Source organism: Amphiura filiformis, chromosome 20 (assembly GCF_039555335.1).
Source record: "Amphiura filiformis chromosome 20, Afil_fr2py, whole genome shotgun sequence".
In the NCBI taxonomy this organism is placed as follows: Eukaryota; Metazoa; Echinodermata; class Ophiuroidea; order Amphilepidida; family Amphiuridae; genus Amphiura; species Amphiura filiformis.
The window spans coordinates 41,161,269-41,176,816 of NC_092647.1; the positions used below are offsets into that span (position 1 = coordinate 41,161,269).

At 37.6% G+C, this 15,548-nt stretch overlaps 2 protein-coding genes across 2 annotated transcripts in view; both read right to left on the bottom strand.

Moving 5' to 3' along the window:
- Positions 1–15,548, bottom strand: part of LOC140143081 (kelch-like protein 14) — a 163,409-nt gene that overhangs the window by 107,772 nt on the left and 40,089 nt on the right. The gene's annotated exons all lie outside the window — the stretch shown is intronic.
- The window catches only part of LOC140142328 (uncharacterized), a 28,143-nt gene that overhangs the window by 3,795 nt on the left and 8,800 nt on the right, over positions 1–15,548 (bottom strand). Inside the window, exons 5-9 of the mRNA XM_072164297.1 lie at positions 9,897–10,040; positions 9,275–9,325; positions 6,935–7,055; positions 5,456–5,524; positions 4,377–4,493 (exon numbers count right to left, since the gene is read on the bottom strand). Coding sequence (XP_072020398.1) covers positions 4,380–4,493; positions 5,456–5,524; positions 6,935–7,055; positions 9,275–9,325; positions 9,897–10,040 — 499 coding nt within the window. The 3' untranslated portion in view covers positions 4,377–4,379. The remainder of the gene's footprint in view (positions 1–4,376; positions 4,494–5,455; positions 5,525–6,934; positions 7,056–9,274; positions 9,326–9,896; positions 10,041–15,548) is intronic.

Consider the following 15,548-nt stretch of genomic DNA (forward strand, 5'->3'; position numbering starts at 1 on the left):
TTCAGATCTCTTCCAAAACCAAATAATTCTAGACTCTTTTGCACAAAATCCCATTCAAGTTTGTCATATGCTTTTTCAAAGTCAATAAAGAAAAGGGTACCGGTACATTATACTCTTCTGTATACTCAATGATATCAAGTACTAGCCTAGCATTTTCACCAATATATCTATTTGGCAAAAAACCTGTTTGATCACATGATATAATAGAATTCAAATTCTTTTTCATTCGATTGGCAATCACTTTGGCAGCTATTTTGTAGTCAACATTCAAAAGGAGATCGGCCTCCAGTTTTTAAAAATTCTTCATCTTTCCCTTCTTTGGGAATCAATGTAATAACACCTCTACGTTGACTCACTGACAAACAACCTTTATTGAAAGAATAATTAAAAGATTTCACCAAAATAGGCCCAATTTGGTTCCAGAAAATTTTGAAGAATTCTGGGATAGCCATCAGACCCTGGACTTTTGCCATTTGGCATAGATTTTACAGCATTGAGACACTCACCAATTGTCATAATTCCCTCACATGAGTTGGCCTGTTCATTTGACACCTTGGGAATATCATTTAAAGTAATGCCTAGTTTATTGAGAATACTTTTACTATCCTGATTATCAATTGTACTTGTATAAAGTGCAGAGTAGAAATCAACTTCTTCATCCAGAATTGCAGCACTACCAGTAATAACATTACCATGCTTATCATTTAACTTACAAACACTCTTCTTTGTGAAGTGCCGTTTTCTAAGTTTAAGAAGTATTTGGAATTCTTTTCACCTTCTTGACCCACCTGGCTCTACTGCGTATCATGGCCCCTTTGGCCCTATAATTATACATAGATTCCAATTCCCTTTGTTTAACTTCAATAGATGCCAGTACATCTGGGTTAGAATTTTGTGCATACAACATTTCCAAATTTGTAATTTCATTCTCAAGAGATTTTTGCAAGTTATTTCGCTCTTTAGCTTTTTTAACAGAATATCTTATAGTATTACCTCTTACAACACATTTTATAGTCTCCCATAAAAATACTAGGATCGGCTTCACTATTCTCCTTTACAATATTGTCAATGTCTGCTTTTACCATGTTTACATAATTAATATCATTCAATAACGAAACATTTAATTTCCAGTACCCTTTACCTGGCTTTTCATAATTGTCATTAAACACAGTAGAAATTAATGAGTGATCTGTTCGATAACCATGGGATATAGTACAATTCTCAACACATGCTTTTAGTGTCTTTGTAATTATGAAATAATCCAAACGACAAAGTATTGGTGGGTCACCATTAGATTTCCATGTAAAACATTTTGTATTTGGATTCATATCACGCCAAATATCAATAAGGCATCTTTTCTCCATAAATTTCAATACCTCCGATCTTGCCTTAAAATTTGTTTGCTTTCTACCACCTTTTTTGTCAAGAGCCAAATTAAAAACAAAATTAAAATCGCCACCGTAAATTATTCGATCACATTGGAAATGGTTTAGATTAGTATCAATTTCACGAAAAAATTGAGGGCAATCATCATTGAACATATATATTAACACATGTAAATATTTTATCTGCAATTTTAACATCAACAATAATATACCGTCCATCATTGTCAATAACACTGTGTTCAATTGTGTAAGCAAAATTACTGTGAAACAAAATACCAGTACCTTTACTGTTAAGTAGTACCATGGCTCCACAAGGCTTTTGAGCCCCATTCATTGGTCCAACACTTAATATCATTTAAAGTGCTATGGGTTTCTTGAAGAAAATACATTGAGAATTTTTATCTCTTAACCATAAAAAGAGTTCATGTCTTTTATTTAGGTCTCGTAGACCTTTGACATTTAAAGAACATATTTTAAAGTCAGTCATTAGTAAAGTTCTTTATGGTATAATTTTTACAAGAATATCGATTGCTGGCTGCCACATTGAAGAAATTAAAAAGACATTGAAATTTGAACATTAACTTCCATTTGTAGGCTATGAAAATGAAATAATTGCCTACATAGGGTAGACCAAGTTTTAAGCAAAAACCATAGTCATAATTGTGGTTCTGTAAGTTGGTAAAAATAAAAAACACATGTCCATAGAGTTCCTATGCCACCGAAAAAACACTAAATGAATGAGTGCAGCAGTTTGCCATTTCTAAAGTTTATTTTTTAGATCTCACTTGATTTTATCTTTCTGCTTGTTCCATCCGGTTCAACAATACGAAGGACTGCTGGGAAGTTCACAAACACTTTCCTGTTCTTATTTTCTTGTAATAGTTCATACCGCTTCTTCCATAACTTCTGTCTTTCTGCTTGCAACTTCTTACTCAAGTCTTCTGCTATTATCACTGTTGCGTCAGGGAATGGATTGTCTTTAAGTTTAACCGCAGCATTCAGCACCCGTTGTCTGTCTCCGTGTCGCAAAAAAAGCGATATGAATTGGTCTTGGCTTATTGTGTTTTTGCTTATTTGCAAGCGTTGGTGTGCGATCGCCCTTTCTATTTCTTCGACTTCCAGCTCTAGGTGCTCTTTGAAAAAAGGTTTTAGAAAGTCACTGCATTTCTTGTTTTGATTACCTACTTCTTGATTACCCTCTACACCTTCTGGCAATCCGAACACTATGAGGTTATTTCTCGTAGCCTGTTTTCAAGAGAATCTACATGGTCGACTAATCTGTTGAAGTCTTCTACACTGGCTTTAGATGCCATGTCATCCTCTAGGGATTGCTGTCGCTCTTCAACTTGACTAACATCTGCTTTAATATCAATAAGTTCTTTCTCTATATTTGTCAACCGATTATTTATCGAATCAAGCACATCTAATCTCTTTATTATAATGTCAAATTGCGCTGAGCTATCCATCATATTCATAGTATTCATAGCGGGATTCATAGGTCTATTTATAATGTCAGCGTTAGTTCCACTACGGCACAGCGCCCGATGTGTCTGGGTTGTCAATTCAGCACCTCCTTCTGTCGAATAAACACGCCGATATTTCTCACCTGGTTTTCTTTCTTTTTCTTGTGAAGTTTTCTGTCCTTTGTTGCTTGGCATCTTGATATTACTTATCTTGTTAGGTATATCAATAGTTTATGCTGCTCTGGTTCTAATAATGGTGTAAATAAAAACAATTTCGGTGGCAGGAAAAGACAGCTGATGTTTACGCCATCTTTGACATGCGCAGAAATAATAGGATTATTAATTGGTGTTTGACTATCAAAATGAGACAGATGTCGCACCAGCTAAAGATGCCGATGAATACGACCTGCATGCACATTTTACACTGTAACTTAGAATACTTTTTAGGGAATTTCTGGCTCATTCGAGCTGCTATGCGGTCTATATCGTTTTAAAATTATTGGGCCGAGGCGTAAAACTCATAGCGAGACCAATAATATTGGCGTAAAGCATCCAATTTTATCATTATTATGTTTTGGATCAATATATTCACACACTTGGATTCATCAAAACATAACAATGACCAAAAGATGATTTATTGCCTTTTGGTAAAAAGCTCCTCATATATCAATACTTTGTAATCAAAATCTTGCTGTCAACAGGAACAAATTACAGTGAGGGAAGAACATGCACAAGTTAGGTGATAGGAAAGAGTGGTCTGGGCCTGAGGTATGTGTAAATTTAAGAATATGGGGACTAATCCAAATTGCCTGCAAAACACAGGTAAAAGGTAAACTGGGTGGTGCCCATCGCCTTTCACTAGTGATTTTTTTTTCTATTGTAATAATTGCTGTTGTGAATGGATAACCAGTCCACCACACGACCGGTTGTTGCCTTCCCAACATAAGCCATACAAAATAATGCTTAAGGTAACAAGGCAATCACTGTAAAATGATTTGTTCAATACTACAACATGTTGGCCATGGCAGGGCTGTAACTTGAAACCTTCGGATCATGAGTCTACATGTATGTACTATTCCAAGATGCCCTACTTGGAGCAAAAAGCAAAGGAAAACACACTGTCCTCAATATATTGATGTATATGAGAGAACTTTTTCTTTAGGAAATAGAGAAATATATTAGGACACATATGTAACATGATTCATGGGGAATGAGTCGGATGTCGCTAGTATTGATATTGAGTTAGAGGCTACCACAGCTACCACATTCATATGTTTAACATTGTTTAAAAATTCAGGGAAATGAATTGCTCATATATCTCTGTAATCAATTGCAGTAGAGTTTTAATGAAAATGTAGCATTCTACATGGACTAGTGGCTCATATTGATAACTCAAATATTGCCAACATGCTACTCATTTCTCTTGATAGCGTCACATATGTTTAGAAAAAAACTACTGTGTGCCCTCTGTACTACTGCGAACAATATGTACAGGTTAAAGAGGGAGAGCAAGAGAATCATAACTTACAGATTAGATACAGCCAGAAGCTGTTTCATAAAGCAACTTTCTTATTCCCTTTCTCATTTCATCACCACTTAATGGTGCAGGGACATCAAAGGTGGATATATCCGCATCAAGAGGTACCTACAGGGAGAAAAAGGGAGAAAAATCCAGTATAGATTTTTAACAGTACCATGTGCCCACGAAATATACCAGCTTATACCATACATGTAAGTGAAACTCACAGTAGCTCCCTGTGTGGCCACTCAATTATGGGTGTACACACATGCGTTAAATGATTTTGGGAATACATTGCCTACTAAATGATTTCTACACTGCACAATATCACATCATCTACACAGCACAGTGTCATATCCAATTTGATCCCTTAAAGCCATGCGTTATTTGCATAAAGAATAATTATATTCTTATTTAAATGCTAGTTTTCACTGATCACATTGCCCCTTTCAATTTTAAGCCAAGCAAACAAGGTAAAACAAAGAAAATTGTGATTTCATATCAGTGTCTACAATGCGTGTATTAGCTTACCGATCGTATTACATGTATTATTACACAGAGCATCGTGCAGCTGTGTGTAGGGGAGAGCTGACATCCACGAGACGTGTTAGCAAGCACTCAATAGGCAGACCAGAGATCTCCGGTTTTAATATAAAAACTTACATTTTACTGTAATTAAAGCACTTCGGGCTTAGTCTTTCACATGGTATTTTAGTACAACACTGAGTAGAAATTTAAAGGAAGATGAGGGTGACGCTGCGTGAGCAAATCACACATTGTGGCTTTAACAGGATCACCAATATCAAAGAATGGTAATTTCTTTTTTCTTTGTTATAGATCCTCTACAAGGAGTATGGGACACTTTTCTCACATGGCATATCTCATAATTAGAGAGGGGTGCAAAATCTTCCTGTGTTTGCACAGAAATTTTAATTTGAAGTATCAAATCTAAATTTGGGGCATTATTAATTTTGACATCTTACTAGTTGTCAAAGTCTCATCATTTCCAGAGAAATTTGTGTTAGACTAAACCAGTTAGTGTATTGCATGAAATGTGATTACCACTTCTGGCCTATCAAATAACCTACCATATTCATCAGTTCACGTATGTTTTGAATAAGCATAAGTCCACAGTCATTCCCTTGTTGCTTTGCAACCTAAACCAGGGAAAAAAATACATATCTTGAAACATTTCTCAGAACTGGTACGTGAAATTAACACTGAAGACGGAGGGGGGGGGGGGGGAGGCACTCAACTTAATTTTTGGGAACTAACTGATTTTGGGCAAAATAGGGGCTTGATGAACTAAAATTAGGACCAAATTATAGGTTGTTGAGCTAAGAATTTCCAATTTTTTCCAAATTTGAGCTTAAAGAGCTACAACTGTCAGAGTTTGAGGCTCATAAAACTGGAGCACATCCAAATGTGGGAATTAAGGAACTGCAAGAGAGCCTGAGAAAAAAAGGACCCTTGACATACCCGTACCACCTTTACATGTGAGTGCCCCCTCCCCTGGACTCAAATGAGTATGATGATAGTACCGATGCATTACTAAAATATTTCATTGTCAGACAAACACATAAGAAAACACACAAAAAATGTTTACAAAATATTCTTACAAATAAAATAAATATTGTATCAATATTTTTTGCGCTTTGGACAAATCTGCGCGATGTTAATTTTGCAGTTGTTGGCATTTGACATGTTCTTTTCATGGATATCATACTGATCTGCAATATTCATGAGAAAAAAAACCACTGTAAAATATTCAGCTTATGTGACATGGTCTGGTCCATGGGGCCAAAGTTGGCAAATTTGAAACTGAGATAAAGGCATAAATATGGAGTAAAAAACAATCAAATGCATAAGAAAATACACATCACAAAACATTAGAACTTTACAACCAAGTATGCTATACCTTTGGTGTTTTTCTTTTAAAGTATATGATAGCCTAATGTTACTACAAGATAATAGTTATAGTAACTCAATTTTCATAAATGCCTCCTTTTGCCCCCATAGAGCAGATTGTGCCACATACAGTAAATTAACTCTCTTAATTGTCCCCTCTCCAAGACTAGCTGGAACTAAATTTGAAAAATGTAGCTAATGGCCATTTATACACGATTCTTTGAATTAGAGAATAAAAGATGGTATTTTTTGTTTTGCACACGTCATCTCATCTTAGATGGGCATCCAATATTTTAAGATGGATGCTGGCATAGCCGGTATCCACAATGATTAAAATATTGGATGCCCATCCATTATGATACCATCTAAGATGGGCAAAAACAAAACAAAACAAAACAAAACAACAACACATGTTTATTCTCATTTAGTATTTTGTAATTTTATGTATTTATAATTATAAGAGTGATTTCTTTGTCAAAAATATTTGTTACATCATTTGCAGCACTGCCTACACTGCATAATTGCTATCCATCTATCATGTTATAATGGCTGTGTGCAAACCAATCAGATTTCTTGTTGAGAAGCTAAAACACACACACACACATCCCAATATTAAGACATTAATTTCATACACAATGAGTTGTCGTTTTGTTACTTACATTACATACAACATTCTGATGAGTTCCTGCAGCTGGAATAAGGCTCTTCAAGTATGTCCAAAATATTTCAACTAGGGGATCCCAGTTGCAATGAAGCGAATCCATCACAAACGAATTGTATCTTTTGAGAAACAAAATACATGATAAAGTGCATAATTAATAAAATATAAAAAAATATAAAGGTTATCCATGACTGGGACATGATTAGCAAGTCAAATTAAGGAAATTACCCACCACTAATTGCAACAGAATCCATTTCTCCTAACCAGGGAGTGAAATTTCAAAGTTAGTCAAATCTAAATAAATGAAAAAACAATACTAGTGTATTCCTCCCGATGTAATTATGTACAGTTCTTGAGTTATAGGGGAAAAGGTCAACTGTCAAAATTTGGATTCTACATGGGACAAAATTGAAAAATTCTGATTTTGATAAAAAATGGTCCCAGATTACTCCACTTGCAAAAATATTTATAAAAAAAAATAGTTTGCCATATCTCAGATGGTTTGTTACCTCGGTAACATAGCAAAAACATATCAAAATCCATTGAGCCCTGTTGACCTTGACCTATTTTGTGATGTTACCTATATAACAAAACATCCAAAACAATACAACTTTTCTCACTTTATTTTGGCCAAAGAAACAATTTGAGACCAGAAAGATTAAAATTGTAGCATGTTTCAATTGTAGATGACTGTGGACCTCAAAATGTGACTTTTGACCTTTTTGCCTACAACTTCAGATCTGTATGTCTTAACGTAACTTTTTCCAAATCCTTATGATGAGATAGAGCAATGGTTTGTTTAAAAAATTTTGAAGGCCTCAGAGATGAATAGGCTTTTGCTTTCTAATTTTAATGAAGGTGAACAACTTGGTAAACTTGGTAATCACTGCATCTTCCAGTGAAGATGCGAGAGGGGCACTATCAGGGTATCAGGCGCGTCTGTAAATTCACATAAAAGTGTATTTTTCAGACTGGGGCATATGTTACGTATGTAACATGAATAGGGTATCAAATTCATGTAAAATTCGTGTAAAAGGGTATGTTTTTGGAGCTCTTACGTACTTAAGGTAGTTTTGCCAAGTTTGAGATTTTGTGCTTTCACCTTTAAGTTCATTCTTGAAAAGTGAAAGAAAAATCTGCGGCCTTTTCTCCGTACTTCAATGCTACACCCCAAAAGCCAGCCTTCAGCTGTCAGCGATGACAGATCCCTACTGGCCCAGCTAGCATGCTAAACACAAGGTCCCCGGACAAGGTCACAGCCTGGCCAGAACATACAACCAATCAGCATGCATTATGCCTTTTTCTTAACTGTGGAGTCAATATGAGGAAAAATATAAGAGACTTTCCAATTGGCTAAACCTCTTTAAACTCATCAATATTCATGATAGTCTTGATAAGCTTCCTGCCCAATGCAACCACAAACTTTGTAAACAAGCTGTGTGAACGAACTTTTGACATGTGTTACATTTTACCGGGGTATTTACAAACACGCCGATTGAATAATTTGGAACTATTTGCTGGCTTTCCTTTAATATAAATCAATGAGTTTCAGGATTGGTTGGATTTACCATTAAATCCAGCATGATAATTAATGCTCTAGGATGTTTTAAATGGAGACAAAATTAGGAAATAGACCAAGTGAGACTGGCCGTGTTTGTCTTCCAACTTCATAATGTATGGTTTGCAATCGCCATGGTCGTCATTTGCGTTGGACTTGCAGTTCAAAATCATTCTCTTGGAAATGTGGAGAGTTGGGTACATCCCAATCACAAAAAATAAATTCTAATATTTCAATCCAAAGGGTTGGACCTGTGATCCAATTAAAAGGGAAATTATTGGCACAAAAATCTTGAGAATATTGGACATACTGCATGACCTGTAAGGTAAGCTTTAAACATGTTTCTTGAACCAGACTCTGGCTATGCAGAGCCGCCGGCACATCGACAAAAAGCGCCTGAAGGCAGCAACTTCTTATTTATGGTTAAAAGTACCTGTTTCTGTGTGTTTACTTGTTTAGGGGTAATACTTGCATAAATTACTTGTTTAGGGTTGGGTGAAAGACAACTACTTGTTTAGGGTAGCAAATCGTGCTACTTAGGCCTATACTTGATTAGGGGTGAAAATTTCAGTCTCAGAAATACTTGTTTAGGGTGCTTTTTGAGAGTCCACGGACGTGCCTGATACCCCCCTTCACCACTACAGTGCCCCGGGGAAGATCTACAGATGTCACAAGTTGTGCTGTGCTGACATATTTTTATTTGGATCTTGTAAATTGAGGAATTCCATGGTAACTCATAGAAAAGCGACTTTTTGTCTGTACTCTTTGAAAATAACTTACTTCACTCCGTCAACTGAATGAAAACAGATAGCTATCCAGTGCCAATGATTTCTAAAATAAAGAAGCAAATACAACAAGGCAAAGACATGTTTACATGAGGTGTAAAATATGTCCCCCATTGAATATGTCATGATATTATTTTTATTAAAATCTAAAACATATGTGCACGGAGTGATTAATTTTGTATGTGTACCATTTTAGGTCAATTGGGGCAATAAACTCTGGTGATCACAAGGTAACATTTGAATGCACAGGTTAAATGTACGTTTACAAATTGTTTAGGGTAAAAAATATCTTCATTATTTGCGACGGCGAACCTGGTGACGAATTATGTTTATTTATATAATTCCCGTCGATCATGCCATCCAATTTTCTTAAAATGGCAGCAAACTGTCTGTGCAGAAGACTCAAGAAAAATAAAAACAATTTACACTCCAAAATCTTGTTCTAGTGTTACTAGATCAATTATTACTGGACAATAAGCATCAATTGACAATTGGCCTTTTTTACCTCATATCTTTCCAATCTAACTGTTCATTGTTTTATAGTGCAAATTGAAAAAAAAAATCAAAGAAATAAAGATAATAAATAAATAGATAAATAAGCATGAACTATGATAAACTCACTGAGGGTAACAGGAAATATGAATACATTCATATTAGGGTCTATAGTTCGCCGCTTAAAAATACCATTCTGAACATCTTGCCCATACAATGCTGAGAAAATGTACACAGCAGGGTTTGGATTTGGTTCATTCTGGATCCACCTACGAATAATAATAATAATAATAATAATGATATTAATAATGTATACATGGTATTAAAAAACTCAGTCGAGTTTTACCAAGTAAAAAAAAAAAACACATTGATAAATAACAGATGGTTAATGAGATGAAGAAGTAAGTGAAATTTAGCAATGTGACGCAAGGTTTATTAGCGCAAATAAAATCCACCAAAACCACCATTGCTGTTCTGTTCATTTCTATTCATCACTGGTAATGCAGGAATCGCGTCAATTGCGCTGGCATTTCACAATTATTTACACTAGCGGGACACCTGTTGTTTACGCATGCGATGGCGTAGTGCTTGTTACCCGCGCTGTATCGCTGAGCTACGCGAGCGGCTTGGCATTAGATACACCAGTGCGACGGGCATGGCTAACTTAGCAACTGACTATATTTTTTGTTTACCTTGGATAGCAACGGACCACATTTTCACTGATTTTGAGGCCAATTCTTGACTGTTTTCAACTAAATTAATAACAGGACATTCCTGTGTATTCCTCGATCTTCAGTATGAATTTGGCAACATTTGGATCGAAACTGACAGAGCCTTTTCATTAACCCACCTACACACATAGTCAGTCAGTCAGTCACAACATTAGCCTATTTATAGTAAGATTAAAAATGCTCCAATACTCTTACAATTATAAACCCATAGTCGCTTTTTTTGGTAGTATACAATAGCTCAACATTAACATGTTATTACAATGGAAACAATGAGAAAAAGTCAAATTTCTAAGTTGATAATGGGTGGTGGGTTATACCAAATGGATATTTGGAAGGCATATATGCACAAAAATGTTAGCATTGGAGTTGATTGGCCAAAAATATTATGTGCAACGTATCTGGATCTCATCATACAGCATTTAATACAAAGGCAAAAAATATATCACAATTGTAATGCGTTCACAGATCTAGAGTAAGTGTTTATCAGAACTGAATTATAACAGCACAACTTGCAGAAGTATGGAATTGTACATCAGCAACTCACAACACACAGTATACATGTAGTCAAATGAGTTTAAATGCATGGTGATTACTCAGCATACTTACTGATGGGAAGCTGGAACAAGATATATGTGAAAACATGGTCTGCTCTACCCAATATTTTCTGATTCAGCAGGACCAATGGATGCTACGATAAAACTACAATCGTGAAATATTCACTTAATTCCGACCTGCCCCAGACTCACTGGTAGCAGAATGGCTACGATTTGTAACATGAAATGCTGCAAACAACATCAGATCAAAGATAAAGACTATGATGAGGCAAAAGCCCAAAGAAAAGAAATCTGGGGTCCAGTTTTATAATGGTCTATTTGTAAATTAACCATAATTTTCATTTTAAATTGAAAAAAAAAAAAAGCCAAATGAGCTATTTGCATGTAATTCATTTTAATTTGGCTGAAAGGCCTATCAAATTTGGCTTGTGGCTCCACAGATATGGACAATTCAGTGCTGCTGAAGATAATGAAATACAAAAGGAATTTGACACCATAATTGAGTGTAGATCTCCATATCAATAATCCCAACGACTCATTTAGCTTGCAATTATCACATTTCACATTAACTACCACTACACCTTTCAAAATCATCAAACCAAAACCAAAGACCAAGCCAATGTTTTCCTAAATCTTGTTAGTGGCTCTGTCACTTCTTTTTCCCCATTTTCTTCCTGGTGCGTTGTTTCTGCGATTCCAAGTGATGCAGCAAACTATCATGCGGCCAATCTCCAAATTATTGTGATACTTATATCATGGGTGATAGTAACCTTTTTGAAGTTTATGAGTTCCAAGTTGCTTGTTGTCAATTTCAGTAAGTATCTGTTGACTCTCATATTGATGCAATTTCTAGCAAGATTTCCAAACTGTCTGGTTTCATCATCAGATGTACAAGAAACATGCCCCCTTATGCATTGCTCCAGCTCTACATTCGGCATATAGATGGTCTATAATGAGCTCATTGCTGTTAATGTATTTGCAGCATCTATCAAAATATCACTATTGCGAGAATTTCTATAGCAATCGGGTCAGACCTGCCCTGATCAATGGCGATATTCTGTGGCCCTATATTGGTGAAACAATATATAAACAGAGGAAACTATGACATGAGTGTGAAAAAGTGGAGTTTTCAAACTGATACCACATTTGCCTGTTTGCCATGAACATTTTTACTGCAACACATCATCATCATCAGTCGGCTGCGGAGCAGGCAACTACAAGCTTTCTCCAACTAATGCGATCTTGGGCAGGTGAAACAATTTTGTTTTGCTACAGCATCCCTTCAGTATCTCCCAGGAGGTGCTGGACATACTGTAAGTACAGTGTGCGCGGCCGTCCCGGATTCCTCTTCCCATGTGGTGGAATATAAAGCTCATATTCTTTCACAGGCTCGCCATCTTCAAGATGCAGTATATGGCCGAGAAATTTGAGTTGATGAATCTTGACTCTGGCAACCAGTGGAGTGGTGTTGGTCAGGTTGTAGATGGTTTCATTTGGAATCCGATCCACACGCTTGATGTTTAACATGACTCTGCAAGATGTAGCAAATGCATTGATCTTGTTTTCCATGTCCTCAGTAATTACCCATACAGAAAGACAGTAACACACATTGTCTGAAACAGCTTGATTTTTGTTTCGATTGGCAGGGACGGGCTTCTCCAAAGGCGTTCCAGTTTCCAGAAAGCTGCCCAGGCTAGCACTTTTCTTCTTTTTAGGTTTCCAACACTAGAGCACATCTTGGAACCCAAATACTTGTGACATGGTTGATGGTACTACCATAGACTTCAAGTGGTGGTTGGGCGTAACAGTTTGCAGTCATATATTCTGTCTTAGGTGCGCTGATGACAAGGCCTAGATCTGCTGCTGCAGTTGCAGTCCTAGTAAGCTGTGACTGGGCATGGGCTATGGAAGATTCCAGCAGGGCAATATCATCAGCAAAGTCCAGGTCATTCAGCATCTTGGCAGGATACCTGCTTGACCGACGTGGGTAGGTAACAATTCCAGCGTCAATTCCAGAAGTTGATTTCATCAGAAGGTAGTCTACCAGGAATGGTGCCAACACATCACCCTGAAGCACTCCAGTTGTTACTTGGAAAGGCTATGAGATACTGCCATCTACCATAACGGCACTATTGGAGTCTTTGTAGAGCACCTGGATGGCATTAACCACAACCTTTGGTATTCCATAATGCCGCAGCACTGAAAACATGACGGACCTGTTGATGGAGTCGAAAGCTTTTTTGAAGTCCACAAATGTGACTGTTAAGGGAAGTTGGTACTCCTTGAAGCCTTCCATGATCCTCCTCAAAATGTATATTTGCCGAGCACAGCTGCGACCCGATCTAAAGCCAGCCTGGTGGGGTCGGATCCTGTTCAGAAGGATCTTGTTGTACACTTTAAATACCAAAAATACCAAAATACCACGGTAATTTGTCATGAGAGAGAGGTCACCTTTCTTTGGTAGAGGAATTATTACATTCGTAACCCATTGACGTGGCGGTGTCAGCGTTGAGAATACTTCCATACAGAATTTGAGAATCATATCAATCATGCTATCCCCTCCTTCCTGAAGTGCTTCTGCAGTTATAGCACAGTCCAATCCTGCTGCCTTCTTGGTCTTCATGGCTGCTATTGCTTTGACTACTTCTTCACGAGTTGGGGGCTCAGTGATAATAGGAAGATCTTCAACAGCTGGTGCAGGAAGTTCTGAAGCTGCTGTGCCACTGTCGTTGTTAAGGAGTGAGCTAACATATTCCTTCCATTCCTCAAGCAGTTCATGGTCACTGGTTGGAGCTGATCCATCTCTCTTTTTGACTTTCACCCCTTTCCTTGAGTTCTTCCCAGAAAGTGACTGTATAATTTTCCAGAAAGTGGTATAATTCCCCATCTTGTTGGCCAGCTTCAGATCTTCCATCTGCTTATTAAGGGTAGCAAGCTCATCAGATTTATAAGAGTTGTTAAGGCTTGTGTTCAAGTTCCTCCATCTTTCTCTAGATTGGCGAGACTTTGAAATGGAGTACCGCTTTTTGGCCTCATCCCTTACAAGTTTAAGTCTGATGGTTGCATCTGATACCCAACATGGTAGTCCGCATGGCTCTTGCTTTCCAATAACTTCCTCTGCAACTTCACGGACCGCTGTTTCGAAGGTCTCATACCTATCAGAGATGGGTGTGTGTCATCCATGCTCAAGACCTGGAATCTGTTTGATAGCTCCAGCTGAAATTCCTCCTTTGTATCAGGATCTTGCAACTTCTTCCAGTTGAATTTTGGTCTCTTGCAAGGTTTTCCTTTGCTAGTTCGCAGACTGGTAGCTAGACGGATGCTCACAATACAATGATCGGAGTCCACTTCTACTGAGTTGTATGCTCAACAGTTGCGGAAAGAATTTACCCAATTGCTGTTTATTAGTATGTGATCTAACTGTGCATGGGTTGATCCCGCTGGATGGGTCCAAGTCCAGAGACGGTTCCTGGGTTGCGAGAATCTCATCTGGGCCGGTCTGAGATTGTACTCCTGGCAGGTGCTGACCAAATGCTCACCATTTGTTGAATCATGGTAGCAATGTGGGCCAATGACCCAAGGATGGGAAAGATGACTGTTTGGCATTAAATTGCTGATGATGAGATGGATATTGTGCCTTTTCATACCATCCAGTTGGTCAGATAGAGATGAATAGAATTCCTCCTTGTCAGAAGATGTTGCACACTCAGTGGGTGCATATACAACAGTGATGCTGAGCTGAGGGTTGCCATGGAATTACAAATAGTATCCTCTCGGAAACAGCTTCAACACTCTTAAGACATCTGTGAATGTGCTTGGACATGACCAGACTAACTCCTCCATGCCTTTGCTTGGTAGCAGAACTGAATAATAAAACCCAGTTCCTATCATCTGACCAAAGTTCATCGGTTGGGCTTGGTGTAATGAGGCGATGTTCTTGAATTCGGCAATGTCAATACCTGCATCAGCACAGCCCATGAATAGCTGATGCATTTTCCTTGTTGATTTACAGTACGGACATTATAAGTAGATATTACAAGAGGTTTGAAGGTAGACAGGCGACAATAATCAGGGCCAACAGTTCGTGATGGTGTGCCGAGTTCCCGCTGGTCCGTCATGAAGTCAACAGTAGACTGCCGCTCATCTACCCTCGGTATTTGCTTGTAGTTTTCGTAATCATGAATTTTGCTGGGAATTATTTTGGTGAGTCCCAGCAGCTTTATGGGTGATCAGCCCTGTTTCAGCTTATTTCTGGACACACAGCAGCCAAGATCTACCAATATGTAGTAGTTCGCCCCTGATCTGGAACATGTTGGCCAGTGTTGGAAGGTTGACCAATGATGACATGTTCAACACCAGCCTAATGACCGTTGAGAAGTAAAACTTCCTCTTCCGCTCTTTGGCCCATGATGAACATTTAGAGCCATTGGGATAGGCTATAAGAGAATCACTACCGTCCCTGACCACTTAGAATACTCAAGAAAATGAAGAT